At 36.1% G+C, this 21,896-nt stretch overlaps 1 protein-coding gene across 3 annotated transcripts in view; it reads left to right on the plus strand.

Annotated features, from left to right (window-relative positions):
• Window positions 1-17,321, plus strand: part of LOC150074950 (isobutyryl-CoA dehydrogenase, mitochondrial-like) — a 163,071-nt gene extending 145,750 nt beyond the window's left edge. For all 3 annotated transcript variants that reach the window (XM_090389128.1, XM_090389127.1, XM_090389129.1), the window contains exons 8-10: window positions 1,939-2,091; window positions 6,911-7,013; window positions 17,146-17,321. In XM_090389128.1, the coding sequence (XP_090245254.1) occupies window positions 1,939-2,091; window positions 6,911-7,013; window positions 17,146-17,198 (309 nt within the window). In that variant the 3' untranslated portion in view covers window positions 17,199-17,321. The remainder of the gene's footprint in view (window positions 1-1,938; window positions 2,092-6,910; window positions 7,014-17,145) is intronic.
• The last annotated feature ends 4,575 nt before the right edge of the window (window positions 17,322-21,896 follow it).

Genomic DNA, 21,896 nt, shown 5'->3' on the forward strand with positions numbered 1-21,896 from the left:
GAAACATTGTCATATGCTGTATGGAGTCAAATGCTTTTTCATAATCCACAAATGCCAGGCATAATGGTGTTTTATATTCATTTGTTTTCTCCATTAGCTGTGATATTACATGAAGGCAATCCATTTTTGAGACTCCTGTCCTAAAGCTAACTTGCTCTTTTGGTTGATTCTCATCAAGTATTCTTTCTAATCTGTTAGTAATGTTGTGAACAACTTGTAGATGTGGGATAACAAACTAGTTGGTCAATAATTTCCAATTTCTGATTTATCTACTTTCTTATGCAGCAAAACTATGATTGCATTATTCCATTCCTTAGGCATCACACCTTTTCTAATGCATTTTGTGAAGAGTCTTGCCAGTTTTTGTGTCATGTCTCTTTCTCCCAATTTTAACAACTCTACGGTAATTTCATCTTCCCCTGGGGTTTTCTGATTCTTCATTTTCTTCAATGCTTGTTCTACCTCATCAGGAAGGATATAGAATATGTTGTGTGTGTTACTAATTTGCAATCCATCTTCCCCACTGCTGGCATCATTCCCTCGCTCCTTGTATAATTCTCTACTATTTGAATTATGCCTTCTCTGCTATTTAAAATTACACCATCGGTATTCTTCAGTTTCAGTATCATTTGTCTTTCTGTATTACTGCTCATGGCTGCTGATTTAAGTCCTTTGTTTTCCCTTAATGCTTGTTCTACTTTTCTTGTGTTAAATCTTCTTACCGATGAGCGATCTTATGTTGTAACAGGCCAAGTTCAGTTTCCGTGCATGGCAGCCTGGTCGTACCCAGAGATTCTTAGCACCCTCTGCTTCCACTCTGATCCTCTTGCTGCCATAAGAGGGGGAGTGAAAGCCACTGGAGACTGAGGGCCATTTGTTTCATCGTGCTGTCATGTGCTGGAAGGTTTGGTCTTTTCTCTTCACGCTGACCAGGCGCCTTGAAGAAAACCACTGTACACGTTCATTGCCACCTAAGTGACGTAACAAGGCTTACCATCAAAAAGGTGTGCATGAGTGCAATTTAGGGAGGCAGGCCAACCGGACTTCTCCTAAATCTTCTGAAATAGAAAGATATTGGATCCATCAGTGTTTTTGGCTGAGTGTCTGATAACACACAGAATGCCTGTTCCCCTCTATAACAATGAAATTTTAAGATAATATGCAGTTAATATATACACAGTCAATGCATCTACTATTTTATTTGTAGAAACAAAATTAACTGTAATAAGTAGACATCAGATTATATGCAAATGCATATAACATGAATATAACACTAGCAACAGTGTATTATAAACCACACTATTTTAATAAATATATTATATCCAATGTTACTGGATATATAATACATTATGGTGCATATTTTTGTTTATTTTGTGTGTAAAAATACAATAGACAGATTGAAGGTTATATAAAGTAGCTTATTGGACAAAACTAATGGCATTGAACCGCCCTTCTTCCCATAATATAGGAATAAATGTATGAAATTTAAAGAGAATTAAACTGGCACATTAGCAGCCAGGTATTGTAAGCCTTGAATATGTGTATGGTGTTGATGGTGGGGGGGGGGGGCAGGAAACTATGTTGAAAAATAAAACACTTAAGTTTTTACTTCTTTTCTTTCTATGTAGGATTATAACCTTTTCAGATTACCCACATAAGATCACTAATGATTGTATTTTCCCCTCAGCTATTATTTATTATTATTTTTTTTATTCTACACATTTAATGCACTCATCCTAAACTATAATAATGCTAATAAGTACATGTAACTTTGTGGTTTCGGTATAGTTTAAATTTTACATTTGTTTGGAGGGTTAAAAGAAATTATTAGCCTAATTTTTAATTTTGCTATTCAACACTGTATATTTAGGAGCAAATTAAAAGATTCTGATTGTGGAATCTAGTTATGCAGCATTTTAATTGTTTGTTTTTACACAGCATAATCAGTTCCAGTTAGCCCGAATGGCATCGGATTTAGTGGCATCTCGTCTTTTGGTGCGACAAGCAGCTCACTCCCTCAATCATAGTCTACCTGATGTTGTGCCCCTTTGTTCAATGGCAAAATTCTTTGCTACAGAAAAATGTTTTTCTGTAAGTAACTTTTAAATATACATATAGTGTAGCTTCAATATAATGCAGATGTCAGGAGATAACATTAATACACACATTTTAAGTGAAGTGCATTATAGCCAAAAATAAACTTTTCCAATTTTTTTAACATGAATACACAACAAACAAGAGACTACCTATTAAGCAAGCATTTTTATATAAACAGATTTCATTTTACATGTGTTTTTTTTTTTTTTTTCCCTTCCCCTTTTAGTTTCTCTGTTTTGATGTCAGTGGGTGAAATTGGTAAAACAATTTAAATGGCAAATGCACCATTACTGTAGTTTTTTATAATGCTTTATAGTTCTTTAAAATGAAAATATTAAACAGCAATGTGTCATATACTTAAAAAATAAAATTTTAAAATTGTAAATTTCTTATAATGATCAGTACCAGTCCAATTTACAGTATACTCTATAAATAAAGAATAAGGAACAACTCAGCCACCAAAGCTAAATGGCCAAGTGTACAAAAAAAAGAAGAAGAAGAAGAAGAGAGAATGAAACTGTTTTTAATAACATGTCTTCCTTGAGTAATGCAATTATGGTATTCCCGGAAACCACTGCATATACAAAAACCAACATCTCAAAAATCACTTTCTGTAGAAAATGGTGTAATATAACTGTTATTTTCTGGATCAGAATATAATAATACAGCCATATTACATCCATGGACCCCCCAAAGTAAACAAGGTACTTGTGTTTATAAAAAACACAGGTGAATGTTACAGTACTGCAATATAATTATGGTGAACACTACACTAGTTATTGTCAGTCTAAATGTGATTTCATTCATTAAAGAATCGCACATGTATAACCAAATATATCAAAACTGACAAAGTAGCTGGTTCTCTTGTTCCCTCTCAGAGCAAAATGTTTAGTTAGGCAGTTGTCCCATGTACAATTAAGATTTCATTCATTAAATATTTTACTGCAGCTATAAGAGATGGAGATGGTGAGATGGAGAAACTGTTACTGATAATTTTATAAAAATTTAATTATCTAATTGGGGGAAATATACTACAGAAGAGAATACAATAGCTTGGTGGTCAACACTTTGAGAAACATTACAATAGCTGATATTATGTTTTAGCATTCAAATGAAAGTTTTGCCTTTATAAAAAAAAAAATAAATCACAACTTCGGCAAAAATGAAACTAGTGAGAAGGTACCATTGTTTTATGTTGACATTGAATTTCTTTATTCACTGCTAAATTAAAGAAACAAAAAAAAAAAAAAAAGTTCCGAAAGTCACAAAAATAGTCTTTTTTGTAAAAAATCATACCGTTAAGTGCCCCAGATCAGACCACACCTCGTTTATGAGGACCCTGATAATGTATATATACAGTACACATACAACAGTAATTGAAAACACTAATATGTGGTATAAAGGTAAAGTTTGATGTTTGAATATTTACATTAACACTTGCAGAGTGCAAAGCTAACTAGCTATATTAGAGAAAATTTGAAGTGTGTAATGATGATAAGAACCAGTGGGTGCAAATATAAAAATTTATATTTTTAATACAAATAATGCAAAGTTGCAAAAAAAAATTTTTTTATTGCAACTTTGCATTATTTAGTCATACCAATACTGATTAGCACTATTTGGTATTTACCATGCCATGATGTAAGCTGATGCTAAATTTGACATCATGGCACCCCTATAAAGAGTAAGTGGCACCCACTTTGAGAACCACTGGTCTAAGGAGTACATCTTTTGGCATCTCATATATATATATATATATATATTTTTTTTTTTTTGGCACCTCCGTAGCCAGGTGGGCAGGAGCAGCAGTGCGTAGCACATGCTTCTTGATTAGACTGGGGTTCGAGCCTGTGACTACCAAATACGGAGGATGCAGAAAGGTCAGGGAATAACCACTGCATATCCCCGGAGCAATATGGCCTTATTGCTCCGGAGCAAAACAAAATAACAACGACAATCTCTCACGTTTTTTAAATTGGTAACAACTAGGTTGTTACTTGTTACTAGGTTGGACACAAAGAAAGCCAAGCAGAAGTGCTAGCTTTAATAAAAAATAAATAAAAGAGAACTCGTGACCATTATTAAGCAAAGGAAAACAAGTATCTTGGTCACCTTCCGAGACATGACTACAAAAAAAATGTTGAAAGGGATGATAGAGGGAAAAGGGAGTAAAGGATGACAGAGAAAGACCTGGATTACCAACATTAAGGAATGGACTAATCTTTCTTATGAAGACTGTGCAGGGGAAGCACAGATGCGAAGCTGGTAGAGACTCATGGTAGTCAACCTCCTGAATGGAGATGACACATGAACAACAACAACAACAACTAGGTTGTAAGCTGTTATATCTTTGGGTACCTACCTCCCCCCCCCCAACCATCACCAATGAGAGGCCAAATTACTTTAAAACAGAAAAACTTTAAAACTCAGAATAAGTAGCAATAGACTTCTCTAATGGGGAAGTGTTACTTTGAAGTATAAGAGGACAGCAACTTTGTCTTAAAATTCAGTATGTAGTAATGATGCATTTGCACTGAATAATATAGTGGTTTGAATTTTACATCGTACTTCCATCCTGCAGTGGGTTGATAATGGCTTCACTTTACCTTTTTTTATTTTAAATGTATTTGTGGTAACTGGAGGTGACCATAAACCACCTGGAAATGACCATTAGGTGACTATTGTGGTAACTGGAGGTGGCCATAAACTGTGAATCAATGAAAGCGCAGGTTGACATGTATCCCATAATATAGAATGTATTATGTGGCAATACTAGGAGGCAAATGACTTGCATTACCTGGTGAGTATATACTCTGAATAGTTTATTTTTCATAAACGGTTAAATACATACATATAGGAACTTTGTTACGAATTAATATTCTTGAATACCTTGAGTTGGCTCAGGCTAAGAATGAACTGGTTTGTGTTACTGGTGAAAGCTGAAAGTCTGGAACAGTTGATACAAGATTGTAGTTCGCACGTGTGCCGATCAGTTTTCGAGTGTCTGTGAGGATGAATGGGTCAGCGTCAAGATAGTTTGACACCAAGTACAAATGGGAAATGACTGGGGGGGGGGGGTGTAAGACATGCAGGTAGTATCTCAACAACAGCCAACATGGTTAAGGGCATCTATCCTGTGGTGTCATAGGGCATCTATCCTGTGGTGCCATTGTGAATTTGCCTTTGACATTGACTTGGCACTGGATATCAGCTTATATAGGTAATGGCAATCGAGGGCCATCACAGGTACCCATGCTCACTGTGAGATACAAAAGAAACTGTGCGTTACATGTGCCAAGACTGGACCACTGATGTGTAAATCTCTTGCCTGCTCTGATGAATTCCATTTCCAATTGTATTATTCTGATGGGTGGATCTGTATTTGGAGAAGGCAATATGAGACTATGGCACCTGGATGCACCATTGGTATTCAGCAGACTGGAAGCTGTGATTATGGTTTGGGCACTGTTTTTGTGATAAGTTCTGGGTCCTCTGACCACCATTAATGAACAGCTTAATGGGAACATTTACCTTTCTATCATTGCCGACCAAGTACATGATGATTGTGTACCTAGACAACTCTGGCATCTACCATCAAGATAATGTGCCATGCCACAAGTTCCGGCAAGTTGCCAACTGGTTTCAAGAACACGATAGTGATTTCTCTGTTTTTGGACGGCTGTCCAACTCTCCCTAGCTGAGCACAGTCGAGCATTTTTCGGACCTGCTGGACGTCGTACGTCTGATGCTTTGACCATTTTTCTGACATTGTACAGGCATTACTGAACACAATAGCGGCCTTTATGAAGACAATCTTATGTGCAGGATTGGTTGGAGCACATTCTTTTGTACAAATTTAATTCCCTGTGTAAAGGCAAATGCAAGTTAGAGGAAAGAGTGTGTACAATATTGTTTGTAAAGACAGCGGGGAGCCACAGAAGACAAGAATGCAAGCACACTTGCACTCTTGCCTATCATCTCAGTAATGTGACCTTTACATGGACAATCTTTATTGCACACAAAATTGTGACCAAAACAGTGAGGGTTTGCTTGCATGTTCTTGTAGTTACAGTAGGTCACTCCTGAATTTGGCTGTGGTATAATTCGTATATGTTTGCCATCTACAGCTACTCCACAGTTCATAAACTGCCACCTCTCATCGAACTCCTTTGACGCATCTGCCCACTCTTCTTTTGTAGTAGGAAACTGAAAAAAAAATAATAAACTTATGTACACAAAAAGAATAATCAAGGTATAATAAACAAGTTTCTTACCTCAACAAAATATCTTGCTTCCTATGAAAATTAAACGAATTCTTTACTTTTACAGTTACACGTTCAACTGGAGTTGCATGTGCAAGAGTTTGCTTATCATGCTCTTGAATGCCACAGTTTTAACTCACACTCAAAACTGCAGGAAAGAATGTGGCTGCTTTTTAATTGACCCACATTTAAAAAAAAAAAAAAAAAAAAAAAAAAGCTGTGTGCTTGTGTGGAGCAAACCCTCACTTTTCCAGTCACATCCTTGCATACGGATAAGACTGTCCATGGGTTGCATTACCACAGCACATCCTGCAACACCTGGTGGGGTCCATTCCAAAATGTGTACTGGCTGTATTATAAAGAAAAAAGGTGGCCACACAAGGTGTAAGGCAGATGTTTCTAATGCAGAGCCACTCAGTGTACTTTGGTGATTGGAATCCCAAAATGACTCAAGATTTTGAATCTTGAAGCTATTTTATAAACACCCTGCATTTCAAATAACATTCTGAAAATCTGTGTTTGAAAGTAAATATTTAATTCTCTGATTATAGATTGTTAATCAAGCTCTTCAAATGCATGGTGGTTATGGCTACTTGAAAGATTATCCCATTCAGCAATATCTGCGAGACATAAGAGTTCATCAAATTTTGGAAGGTAAGCAGTTTATTTTCATTGTACAATGCTGAGCGTATTAGTTTTCTTTTGTTATTATTATGTTATTAATTTATAATTGTTGATTATGAGGTGCATGCCTCAAATCACAGCCAAATGATATGTGTGAAGTTACAAATTATAGAATTCAGTTTAATTAAAAACACTAATGATTATGTGAATTGATAAATCTGCACTGACTTTAAGGAATGATGTAGAGATCAAGTTATACAATATACACATCATGTAGAGGATCAAGTTATACAATTAATGAATTTGTCGAAACTGTCATTTGAGGTGGTAAAAATACACATCTCAGAAGTAATGAGTCACGGTTATGTTCTGAATTGAAGTATCAAACATTTATATCACAGATGAACATCATATTAAGCCTTTTGTGGGTGAATTTGCATTTACTTGTATTTGTGCTTTAATTAATTTCGTCAACTTCTGGATCTGAATTGTAGAGAATTTCAGCTTAAAATAACAAATATACATGTATAATTATAACCCAGTTTAATGTAAAATATACTAACAGGCAGTAGCTTCGAGACTGGCGTGTCTCTTTATCAACTGAAATTCAAATACAAATACAATTCAAGTGCAATGAGCTGAGTGAGGCATATTAATCATGTGCCATTGTTGTTGCACAGACGTGTGCTGCTTTTACTCCACTGATCATCTAGCATTAAAACGGTTGTTTCTAGGATGGGTGCATCCTAGAAACAACCTCAACTGCATGCATTTGATGTTGTAATTTCTAAGGACCTTCGAGATCCGTCCTGACACGCCTGGATAATAGGGAATGTAGGCGGATGATATATCGTCTTGGTTCGGTGGTCTTGGGTGGGATGCGAGTTCTTGTGCCTGTAATAGGCACCTGCTTAGCACATGGGATGGATAACCACATTTGGTTAGGTCCGCCTTCACACGGGAGATCTCGTTACGCCTAATTGTATCAGTGCTGGAATGGCTCCAAGCCCTGGAGAATAGGATGCAGGCAGTGCTATTGAGATGACTTGGTGCGTGGCCGGATCTGTAGTTAGTGAATTGTCCGCACCACATAGGTTTGTGGTATACTGGTCTCTAGTCGTCCACCTACATTCCCTATTATCCAGGCGTGCCAGGACGGATCTCGAAGGTCCTTAGAAATTACGTGCAGTTACCCTGCAGGAACCTACGTTCACTTGTCTCCAGTGTGAAGACCCCTGTCACACCTGTCTTACGCAGCAATGTAGTATATCGCATCACCTGTAGAGACTGTGACAGTTGCTACATAGGAGAAACATCAAGGCATCTCCAAGATCGCCTTACGGAACATGACAGAGCAATCCGGCTTGCCGAAACTGACCAGTCCGCAGTTGTGGAACATTTTTGGGCCACCAACCACGATCTTGATCCCAAACATGACTTTGAAATAGTAGACCACTCATGACACTTTCGCCACCGCCTATGGCTAGAGTCACTTAACATATTAAACAATACAAAGGCAATAAACCACCACAAAGGCATACGTCTACACCCCATCCTAGAGACAACCGTTTTAATGCTAGATGATCAGTGGAGTAAAAGCAGCGCACGTCCATGCAACAACAATGGCATGTGATTAACGTGCCTCACTCAGCTCATTGCACTTATCCGTTGTATTTGTATTTGAATTTCAGTTGATAAAGAGACACGCCAGTCTCGAAAGCTACTGCCTGTTAGTATATTTTACATTAAACTGGGTTATAATTATACGTGTATATTTGTTATTTCAACCATGGACCCCAGTACACCAGGCCCATTCGTTACAATTTCAGCTTACTTACACTTTGATTAGAAAAAAAATTATTTTTTGCATCCAGTTTCTTTGTGACTACATCATAGTAACCAGTCAAGTTGGCCAAACAAGATTTTGCCTTAAAAACCTAAATTGGACAAAAAAGTTGGCAGTTGTGTGATCCTCCCCTCCAATTTTCAAAGCAATTTTGTACACAGTCATCTATTATTAAATGTCTAAAATTACTGGAAATCACACATAACAGATGGTAACAATTGTGTATATGCTGTATATTCTAAGTTGATCCTTAGTTAAATCCTTCCTTAGTCATATTTTATGTATAAACTGACTCCTTTTTAGGCACTTTAGCATATCCATGTGTTATCTGTTCATGTGACAACTCTACTCCCAGTGAATGGATTTTTATGAAATTTTATATTTGTGTCTTTTACGAAGGTTTATTAGACAGTATGAACCAGAGCTGTAATGCTCGATACATTCTACATTTATATCAATATTTGTAAAAATAATGAGATGTTTACCTCAATATAAGTACGTAGAACACTTCTGTATGATACTCTCCAGAAATTAAAATGAAAATCTTACATTACAGTAACAAAAATTGCAAAACAAAAATCGTTGTGCAATTTTTTCATTAAATTCTTTTAATTAATTTTCTTAATTTTTAATTGTGTTTTAAGTTGATTTTGAATTGTGTTCAATTGATTTTTAATTATTTCTTACTGTAATATAAAATTTTCAATTTTTTTTCGTTTTAATTTCTGGAGAATATCATATGGAAGTGTTCTATGTACTATATTGAGGTAAACTTCTCTTATTATTTTTACAAAAAGGAAGATTTATTATAATTAGTAGTAGCAGCAGCATGTGTTGCAGGAAAGCAAGCTTATAATGCATCAGACAATTAAATAAAAAAAAAAAAAAAACCACCTGTCCATCCCCTCCGCTAATTTTCCTAGTTCTTCCTTGAATTAATTCAAATTACTCCTTCCACGATGGATTGAAGCTTATTTGCAGAACTGAAGCCTTTCTTTGTAACACCATCCTCTTGCTCCCTTCTCTATACTCGTTCCAGCAGATCTACATCCTTCCTAAAATGCAGCTTCCCTGCCTGTATATGGTACTCAAGATGTGGCCTGACTACTGACTTATACAATACTAGCAAAATTCCTGTATATCAGGGATTCTCAATGGGGTCAAAATAATCATGGGTATCAGAATGGTTTGTGGCCCTTCAAAGTTCATCCCGACCTGACGGCATCTTATTCCTTAATATTTAATTTTTCTCATTGGGTTTTATTTTCCCCTGAGACAACTGATTTTTAACATATAGATATATTATATTAGGAGTGAGTATGAAATTTTGGTAAAAGGAAGATAGTGGACGTGATTTAATTCAACCACCTTTGCTTTTCATAGGCATTAAATGCCTAACTGCTTTCAGATATAATATCTCCGCAATCCTTGGCGTTTGTGCCTTTCGACACTGCATCCTCGGCGGCTGCATGTGGGTTATTTATTAATTTTTTTGTTTCATTGGTCAATATATGAGGCATGGATGGGATGAGAAATGTTTCAGTCTCTTTTTCTACTTTCTAAGTGACAGTTAGTATTGATTTATTGTTACCTTGTGGAAGTTGTTTATTTTTGATCCACAGTGCATTTGTGAGTGGCATGGACTATGAGAGTTAAATAAAAATAATTTATGTTTTATTGTTTAATTCTTTGTAGTTATTGAACCCTTCAATCATGTCGAGTGCTGAAAAGACAGTGTCAACAATAACTGGATGAATATCTAGCTTATTTATTTATCGAAAGCCCATTTGACTCAAGACAGTCTGTCTTATGTGTAATAGTTCTTTTTCAAATGGGGGCTATGAAACCATCAAGACTTTTAGATCACTTAAAAGGAAACATCCTAATAAAGTTGGTAAACATCGAATATTTTAAAAATTTAAAACAGAATTTTGGGCCACTTAACACTGTTACTTCCTTATTTAAGAACACACAAACAAATTACGGTAGAATGATTGTGTCTTATAAAATTGCAGAAATCATTGCAAAACTGGTTGTGCTCATATGGTTGCTGAGACTGTTATATGACTCGCATTAGAGACTAATTTCAACAGTGATTCATCAAATCCTTTTGGTATTTTAAAAGCATTGCCATTGAGCAACGATTCAATTCGAAGGCCAATCGATGAGATATCAGTTAACATTGAAGAGCAGCTAATTGATTGACAAACTAAAAACAAGAAAATTTTCTATTCAGATTGATGAATCCACAGTTACTGACAATAAGGCCCTTCTAATGGCATACATTCACCAATTGCAAGAAGAAATACTGATTATACTGGAGCATCCATTTTTGCTGCTGTAAAAACATGGTTTGACAAAAAACAAGTACCATTGGAAAATTTCGTATCCCATGCCATTGATGGTGCTACCTCCATGGTTGGAAGACAAAGGATTTATAGCCCATCTAAAGGAAGTATATCCTGAAGTTCTTGCAATACATTGCATCGTTCACCGACGTTATCTGTTTGCAAAAAATATTAGTCTTATTCTTTATCAGTCTCTAAGTATAGTTATTATAAAACCATCAATAAAATAGTCACATAACAAATATGATTGCCTTTTCAGAAAAACTGTGTTGATAATGAAGAACAGTATGTGAGGCTTCTTTTGTATACAGAAATCAGATGGCTTTCTAAAAGAAACTGTCTAACAAGATTTGTAAATCTTTTTGATATGATAATTAGTTTTTTCGAAAGTGAAGGAAATGAGCATTTAGCAAATGAGATCAGTAAAAAAAAAAAAAAAAAAAACCAGCATACACTATATGGCTTGGATTTTTCGAAAACTTAATGTAGTATCACTTCAACTTCAAGAGAAATTAATTACAGTGAAGATTGCATATTAAAATCCTGCACTGAAAAACGAAATATTTTAAAGCAATTTAATGAGAAAATAATTTCATGGTATGCAAGAATTAGTTGAAATCAATGAATCTCTCACCAAGAATGATCTTAAGAATTGTTCCGATCTGTGGTCTTTAAAAGGTGAAATGACAAACAGATTTTCAGATTTATTTTCTTTTGAAGTGAAACCATGGATGTTATATCCAATTGGATGCAATGCCAGGTCCGCTAGCGAAGAAATTCAAGAACTCGTTGAACTAAGATGTAACGAAGAATGCAAATATAAATTTGAAAAGGGTGGAATGGCTGAGTTGTGGGGATCAAAAACAGCTAAACTTCTTTATCCAACAATGTGGTCTGAAATGGCCAAAGTATTTCTTTGCTTTCCAACGTGTTATATAGTTAAAAGTGTTTTAGTTTCGTAAATAAAATATGAACAAAGGAAAGAAACAGAATTCATATATGTTCAAGAGGAGACATTAGCATTAAACTTATTAACATCATACGGAACACGGAACTTTTAGCTAAGAAGCATCAGACTCAGGGATCTAAGAAGAATAAGCATAAAGTATTTTCTTGTTTAAAATTTCATGGAGGGGCGATTAGGAAAAAAATTTTTCAAAAAAAGAATGGTGGTGACTGTGGATCTTCTGGGAATAGCAGAGTGAATTTGTAGGGTTTGTGAGGAATGATTTGATTGGTGATGGTTGAAAGTAATGCCTTCTCCGTAAGTTTCAAGAGGCTGGAAGAGTGAGAGATTGGCCTGAACTGTTTAATGAGGGGTGCAGATTGGCATTTAGGATGTTTTCTGTTCCAGAGAGGGGGAAAGTAGTGTTGCGTTAAGACACGGTTAAAAATTGAGAGTAGTGGATCGATGATAAACATACTGAGACACTTGATCATGAATTGTGGCACGAGGTCGGGGGCCTGTGGTTGCGGTGGGTGGCAATCCATTTATAGCAGTTATAAGCTGCTTCCTAGTGATGAAACGGTGGCGAGCATATCCATTGGGACATTGTTGACAGGTAAGTTGCCTGGATATGTCGGCCACATTGTTCGAGAACCATGCAATGTGATCCATCCACAGTTAAAGGTCCAGTGTTTTAGGAATTCCTGTGTGCTGGGAGTCATAAAATGGTGTGCCTTTTTGTAGGGTTGCTTTTAGATGTTTTTTGATTGTAGATGATTTCTGGTGGTTGAACACTGCCCTTGCTCTGGAGAAAGCAATTCGATCTTGTATAGCACCTGACTCTTTCCATATCTTATGCAGGTTTTGTTCAATGCAGGATTCCAAGATCTTGAATGGGGAGTGATGCAGACAGTCTTTGTTGCTCCGTACCTGGCAATGGTTCAGATCTACCTGGTCATGAGGTCCACAGCCAGCTGGAGATCGCAATTATTGAGAGCTTCCCAAGGGATGGAGGATGCGGCTCAAGATACCGTGGTGGATAAATTAATTTGAGGGCTGTTATTTCTTTTCTTTTTAGGGACTTGGATATTGAAGTTAGGTGCGGCTAAGTACAGGAGTATGGCAATGGGTTTGTGATTGGATTGAAAGAGATTGTGAGGATTGTCTTTGAGGTCGCATGTTGCTGAGAAGAATACCAAATCTAAGATATTGGACCCTCTCGTGGGGTGACAGTCGAGAAGGCTGCTACCCAGTGAATCCATACTGCTAATGTGTCCTACTAAGATATGCAAGAGTAGGTGGAATATTGAAATCTCCACAAACAATGTGCTTAGAAGAGGCGGGAAGGTGATTTACTAGCCAATGGATTACATCTTCAATGATATCACTGTTTGGGCCTGGTGGAATATATATATACTGTTGCTATGTCTATCAGGTAGTTGTTGAGCTTGAGGGACACCATGGCAACTTCAAATGCAAGGGATTGGGTTACCACAGAATGTACCAATGAAAAGAGGGTGGTGTTGTAGAGTATTGTGACTCCCCCTCCTCTACGATCCACTCTAGAGGAGCAGAGCATCTGGTAACCAGCCTGGGGAGCACAGGCAAGGGAGTCTTGCCCATTCCCAAGCCATGTTTCAGCGATACAGAGAATATCTAGGGTTTTCGAGAGTAGAAGCTGTTCAACAGTGTCTAGCTTGTTACAGATACTCCTTGCATTTTGAAAGACAATTCGAATGGTAGCCATAGCAATCAGAGTTCGTACAAGTGACGTCTCTTTTTTGGGTCTTTGATGTGTACAGGGATATTAGAGACAGGTTTGCAGCCTTGGGGATTGACGTCATAAACGGCTGGTAGTTGGATTGATTGAAATGTAGACATTTTGTTTCCTATAGTAGGTTTGTTCTCAGTAGATTTATTTGAATTCTTCTGCATTTCTTTGGCGTGGCAGCTTTTATGCTATTGCATTTGATGATTTTGGTGGTTTATCGTAGTTCTTGGCATCTGGTCTAGGAAGGGTTTGACGAGAGTTCCAGGGGGCCATAGCATTGGATCCAGCACGAATGCTCGTCATCTCTGGGTGGCAGGTAAGGATGAAAGATGCATATGTTGGGTACCTAGTTCTGCAAATATGGCCTTAATGCTGCCTGGTTTAGTAGTCGGCTCCAGTCGAGAAACAAAGATTTGCCCACAAGTCTGGACCGCTGTGATATTGTATGAATATTCCCCTTAGTGGAGTGTTGTGTGCTACCTGTTTTTCCCGTTTGCATTCCGCGTTCCATTTTCTGATAGATTGAATATATCATCCCGGTTTCTTTTGAGTGTGAACCTGTTGATCGGCGAGATGAATAGGCAGGGAGTGCATGCAGTTTGTAAGCTTTGCTGGTGGGATCTTTTGGATTTTAATATCTTTTTGGCTGGTGACTACTTCTGCAAATGTGAGTATCGATGGATTCTTTCCAGTATGGATTGTCTGCTCTAACATTTTAGGTTTGGTATTATTTAGGGTCGATACTGTAGAGAGGGCCATCTGAGAGGTCTTTGAGTGGTTATCTTCATCGATATCTGAATCTTTGCTGTTGAGCTGATTAGTGGATTGTTTCATACTTTGTTGACCATCACAATATGCTGGTACTTTGTATTCTTTTGGTGTATCTCTTTTGCCATTTTTAAGGTTGGGTTCTGTGGTAGAAGGCTATTTCACTAGTGAATTTATTTGCAACTACTTGTGCCTTGAGTTGTTGTATTTCTTCAAATAGGCTTGAGTTTTGGGCTTTCATTTGCTTGATCTGATTAATAAGCATATTCAGCTGAGTGTTTATGAGCATCACATAATCATCATTTATCTGCAGGCAATTTTCCCTGTTACCTTTCAGCAGCACTTTGTGGCCGAGGTAGCCACATCATATATGACTCCTCCAGGGCGGCATGGAACTGCTGTGTGTTGCAACAGAGACATGGAAGGGTAGCGCTGTCATCTGTGGGGGGATGATCGTTGCTATCGGCAATCTGTACCTGCTGATCGGAAATTTCTAGTGTGGTGCTTCCACTGGGGTGTGGTAGGATGGCTTTATTTTTCTGTACAGATGATGCAGTTTCAGTTGGTGTGCAGGGTACACTACATTGGGGAGGTGCCCTTGATCCACTGTTGAAGGACTCACTGTCAGGTATTTCCTTGCATGAAAGACATGAAAAATTGCATCTCCGTTGCTTGTTCATCTTTTGTAAATCAATTTTGAGGCATGATTCACAAAACATAGCATAGCACATACACAGATATGCATAGATCAGTGTTTAATTTGCATAATTTACATTCAGCAATGCTGAAGACTTCATTTTACTTGCTCGTGTTTGAAGGTTTAACAGGCTAAATTGATGGTATTTAGTTCAGAAAGCTTATCACCAATTTTAGGAATGCAGTTAATCTGTTTCCGGGGGAGGGGTGAAATTCCAGGAATTAGTAATTGACGTGTATCACCAGGGCAACCGACTGCAAGTACTAACCTACAGCAGTGCAGTCTGACTTTGACCTATAGCAGTAAGTGGTGCTAGTCAGTTGTTAATACAGCTTGATCACGTCTGATTATGAGATTCTGCAATATGAAAAGGAACTGCAAATAATAAATACCTGGGTGCCTTGAAGTTGAGGATACTAAAATCACCTTTTAAACTTAGGCATAACTTTATTAATTTTAATGATTACTAAGAGCAACATACATACATGACCATACCGTCAGGCACCACCTTTACCTTATGTAAGAAGTCCTGGAATGTATCTCTTACATATGTCGGAGACTTACTGTATTTTTGGATTAACTGGGAATATTTTTTACCATCTATCCCGGAAAATCAAGAGTCTACTGTATTCAGATTTTTTTTTTTCCTGGAGCCAGGATGCAAAAAAATACCAGGATGTTTTTGACCTATTGTAATTGCTGAGAGGTTAAATTTTCAAAATTAAGTTTCTTAAACCTGATGGTCCCTGACAAATTTTTTGATTCTTTGTAACTTTTTAAAAATTTTGACATGGTTGTCTGTTATTAGAATGAAATTTTTTCAAAGAATCAAAAAAAAATTTGTCATTCCTTTTTTGATGGAATATGATCCTTCTTACCTTTACAGGTAAGTCCCATTTTACGACTGTTTCAAAATATTACCTAAAAAAATATTGAAAATAACGAAAAAATCTCAACTCAGTAACACATCGCAGCAACGCTTGCGAGTCCAAACTAGGCATTTCCTTTGTTTTTCATAGTGCATTGTGGGTGGAATGATAGCGACACCAAGGGTAGTTTGGACTGTTGATTTGTTCAGCATTTTGAACTTATCGATTAGGTGGTTCCTTAGATTTTGTTAAAAAAGTCAGTGCACCGAAATATCAAATTACAAAAGTGTGCTGAATAACATATTACAAAGTCTTAGTCTTAAGCTTAGTTATTAAGCTATGTATGTAAGCGTAAATATTTTTATTTTTTAACCTGTGGATAATATTCTTTTGATTTTCACATCTATCATTTAATTTTGTTAATTGGGAAGAGGGAAAAAAGGTGTAAATTTTCACTTTATATCTTCATTTTTATAGCCTGTGGATTATAGTTTTTAATCCATATTTTTATAGTCCTCTGATTTTTACTTATTAGAACTGCAATTTAATAGAATCAAAATTCAATTTCCAAATTTTATCACAGTAACCGGCATTTACTGTAATTATTTTATGGTAATTACTTGTTTGGAGTTCTGACCTTTCAAATTATTGACATTTTCAATATTCTATTGTAGTTTAAATATTCAATATTCTATTGTAGGATTTTCAATATTCTATTGTAGTTTAAAATGCAAATTTCTTAATCACTTTACAATGAGAAATGGTAAGTACTGTATTTCATAATACCCTGGCAGTAATGACACCTTTCACTCTATAAATTGCACATGCTAGTTGTTAATTTGTTTTGAGAGCATTACTATAAATTTGTTTAATATTTTGAAAATAAACTTGACTTAATTTTTCTCCCCCTCTTTCAGGTACAAACGAAGTCATGCAGATCTTGATTTCCCGAGACATTCTACAAAACTGAATCTTTCTTCAAGGTAGTCTCAACAGAACTGTAGAAAAGGGGACTGGCAAATTATGTATATAAATGTCAATATGCCAGTTAAACCTTACTTGTTAAAAGATTTCCCCTCCATGAATTAAATAAAACAGCAATTACTTGGGTTTTTTTTTTAATTTATATTATATATATATATCCAGTGACCAAAGCTTTAATACCATTAGTACAAAGCATCATTTTTGTATGTAGCTGTCAAATTTCATATTGGGAAATCACTTCAAAATAAGGGTTATTTATTCTTTGTGAAGTGGCATTACCCAGTGTTGTTGCAGGGGATTTTCACCAGAAATGACTAGGCACCTAAAATATAAGAGCCAGCAACCCTATTAACTTTATTTGTTGGCATCAGATGCCAATATTTGTTGATTTAAATACATGTAAAGTGTAAGGCTGCAAAGAATTTAACTATGAGGAGCACAAAGCATTTGTAGTGCAAAGGAACTTTTTTGTTTGTAGCTGTGTGTATACAGTTATGCTTCAAAAGTTTGTACAAGGAGCATCGTTATAATCTTCTTACATTATAATCTTATATTGCCTATGAATCAGAGCTATAATGTTCAATACGTTCTACATTGATATCAATATTTGTAAAAGAATAAGAGAAATTTACTTCTATATGATACGTAGAACAACTTCTGTATGATACTCTCCAGAAATTAAAACGAAAACAATTAAAAAATCGAAAATCTTACATTACAGTAAGAAATAATTAACAATAATAATTAAAAATCAATTTAATGCAATTAAAATTAATTTAACAAAAAAAATTGCAAAACGATTTTCCTTCCTGAAGCTGAAAATGCTTTGACCATATGGCGTGATCACAATGAAAATTACCGATAGGGGTGAGCATGGTACTTAAATAGGGATTATCTGTCTTTGCACATGCACGTAAAGCACGAGTCAGATTAGATATGGCTGGCAAACATGAACAGAATTCTCATGTAATTTAATTTCGATGGTTTCTGCAATTAAGTCTCGTATGAAATTACGTTGGACACAATTTGGCCTTGTTAAATAAGTGTTTTTCATCGATGGCATGCAAAGCTAATTCCGACGCTGCTAAACGAGAAGCACAAACTGAAACAGCATGTCGATTAACGCGAAAATTCAGAAGAAACCACATCAACCCCTGATGAGTCGCAATCATTGCAAGAAATGTTGTGTACTAGGTCATTTATTTGTGTTGCGAACGAGGAGAGGACTGACCGATTGTTCAGTGTAGTGTGTAATTTCCGAATTGGCCTGTTACAATTTTAAATTTGGTATCTTTAAAGAAGCTGTTAAGTTGTTTGTTCAACGTACGGGACTAAAAAGTATTTTTTATATTACTATTGTTGGTTGGTGTATTTTTTGTATTCTATCCTTAGCCTTGTACCCTAATTCTGTCTATTGCAGCAAGCAGGTAACTCTTGTATAAGAATCTGCTAGTTAATATTTGTATTTCTGAGCCCAAAGCAGAATATTTATAAGCATTGAAAAATTGATGAAAGATAATTGATCTTTTGTAAGTGAACGGGTGATAGCTGTTATAATGCAGAAGCATACCGGTGTTTGTAGGTTTGCGATAGGTATTAAATTGGATTTTATTCGTGTCCTGAGTAAGCGTGAAATTTAGAAAATTTCATGACTTTAGTATCCATATTCTCCCTCTACAATGTAAATTTGAGTCGAGTGAATATTAATAAATGACTGTAAAATGTCTTGGATAGTGCTATTATCGATAATGACTAGAACATCGTCTAAATGCCTCCCAGAGTACAGTATGTGATTTGGGATAGAAAAGGTGTCAAATGTATGCATTCAATCGTTGAGATATCTGATATGCTGCTCGGGCTTAATCCCATTGGCAAACCAAAATTTTTTGGTTGTCTACTTTGCCTGCCTCAAAAGGTGATATAGTTGGCTTCAACTAAAAGTTTAATTAAGTGAAAAATTTCCTTAATAGGAAGCTTCGTATAATTAATCGGTATTGAGTTATTTAACATATCCCAAAGTAATGTGTATTCAATGTGTACATCTGTATATAACGAGGTAACATCTAGTGAGAATAAATTATCATTACCGCCAAGTCTACAGTCCTTAATCCCAAATTGTATTGCCTGTCTAAAGGGTTTTATAATGCTATATACGTGCGGCCAAGAATGAAAATGCAGTTTCTCTAGAAAACAGAGGAATAGGAAATCGTCTTATGCAATTTTACCTGACTGAAAAGTGCAGAAATATTGTATGTTCTGGCATTCAATTGCTTTAACTGAGCCATAGTAATGTAATCGTTTTTTTTTTATATGTAGTTAACATTTTATTGTATTGATTGACCAAATTGGTAAATAGTGACGGTCTACTTCAAGATAAGTGGAGATATCTGGTACAACTGACTAACTTATTACCACTGTATCTCCTTTATCAACTCTCTGAATAATAAGGTCTTTATTTTCTGAAAGTTCACGTAAAGCTGAACTGTCATGTATATTCAATTTAGGAAGTCTCGTTTCTTTTGTTATTTACCACCTGGTTAACTTGTTGAATAAATAAATATTTCTGTGGAACATTACGAAGTCCAAATTCAATATCACTGTTTTTTTTATGTGATTTAATCCTTTGTATAAAAGTGAAATCTGGTCCTGCAATAGCATATGCAAGGAAAGATTTGTATACTGTTGATATGTTGGGCGAGGGAGTGTTTGCGAACTAGCTGGTAGACCGTTATGCATATGTGGCAGGTCGTCACACAACTCTTACATTTGGTTTCAGGCTTGCAACAATGTGTTAGAACTCGTATGAATGTGTCTTGATCCTTCCGATAATGTATTCAATTTGTTAATGTGTCTGTTTTTTTATTTCCAAGGCCTGCGCTTCATGTTGCACATCTATGGAGTCTTCAATGCGTCACAAAGTTTCCTAACTAGGGAATTTTTGTTTATCAGAATACAGAGATCTTAAGGCAGGCTTAACTATATTATGCATGTGATAAGTGCTAGTTGCTTAACGCCCAAAATTTTATGATCTAAATTGACCCTGGAAAACTTTGAAGCAAAAAAAGTACTGCCTGCAAAACAACATCGTTCCGAAGTTTCAAAAACCCCAAAACATTTTCAGAAATTAAAATGAAAGCTGGGCACCTTGCCAGCAATCTCCCACCATTTTTGCTACATTTTAGGCACCAGGAAAAGGCCAGTGAAGTCCAGTTTTTTTTTTTTTTAATTAGTTCCAATCTTTTAAAATGTGTGTATACATTAAAATTTAATGTGTGCTATATGTGTATACATATAGCACACATTAAAAGTAATTCACAAGTTATGGCTTTTCCATTACAAGAAAAATGACATAACTTGTGAATTACTTTTAGAATAATTTAAAATTAAATTTCTTACAAGGTCATAACTGAATTTCTACAGCTGGTTCTTATTTTAATGACAGCAGATAGAATCCTAAAACCCATTTGCAAAAAGCTGCACAAGTGACGGAGATGTAAATCCCAGAGGGCATCTCGACTAGCTCGATCCACCCTTGTTAAACTTATTGGAGTTTATTGCTATGCTCATCATATGGAATTTCCTTGAATTGTACTGGAGGCATAATTAGAAAACTTGGGAAATGCCATACTTCCTGGAATCTTTTCTTCTTTTTTTTTTTTTTTTTTGTTTTGGCCTTTTGAATTATCAGTTTTTGACTATAAGTGGGAGGTCATAATCACAGCCACACCAGTACTCATAGTATAAAAAAAAAAGGTAAACTGCAGCCATTACAACCCACTGCAGGATGGAAGCCTCCTCAACAATTCATGTTGAGGGAACTGGACCATAATCTGCCATGCTGGTCCAGTGTGGGTTGGCAGATCGACCATATTTAGCAGTCAGGCGCTTCAACCCCGGGTCTACTCAAGGAGCGTGTGCTACTGCACTCCGTTTATGACTATAAGTGGAAGTCATAATCACAGCCACACTTCAGTACTCTTTAGTATAGCACAACATAATAATTTCCAAACTTAACAGAACTTCTGAGTTATACTTTAACTCAGAAGTTAAAGTATGTTTTATGTTTTTTCTAGAATCATTACCTACTGAACCAGAGCCATGAATATAGTAAGAAGTGGTATGCTGGAGAAGGTTGAGGTCCAATCCATTATAAAATTTTTTATAATGGACCTAAGAAAAGGAAGATTCAGCTCAGCCACAGATCCATTGTGGCTTAAATGGAACAGCTAGTCTTGAAGAGACATGACTAAATTTTATAGCAAATGAAGTGAACGTTGGCCATGGATCTGTTTGTACCATAATGCTAAGTTCTCACATATGGTTAAGGTAGCAGTCTAATGGTTTTGAGATTGTTGACATCTCCTGGAAAGGTGTTCCGCACGATTACTGGAGTGCAGTAGGGAGAAAGTTGATTTTTTTTTTTTACCAAATGATAGATGAACGGTGGCAAACTCCAAAAAAAAAATAAAAAAGCCAAGATCCAGTTGTCAGTCTTCTGAGGTTTTAGTGATTAACCTTTACATATTACCTCCCAAAAGTAAACTGCAGGAACCTTGTTGCATAAGCTAGCTTGATTTCTTGCATCATATACTTCAATTAATGCTAATCTCCTGAGTGTCAGAGAGGCTACCAAGCTGAAGAGATGCAGGAAACTTTCCAAGGGATCCACCACCTATCCACAAAG

This window comes from Mastigoproctus giganteus, chromosome 14 (assembly GCF_048544385.1).
Source record: "Mastigoproctus giganteus isolate SK-2022 chromosome 14, ASM4854438v1, whole genome shotgun sequence".
Classification (NCBI taxonomy): Eukaryota; Metazoa; Arthropoda; class Arachnida; order Uropygi; family Thelyphonidae; genus Mastigoproctus; species Mastigoproctus giganteus.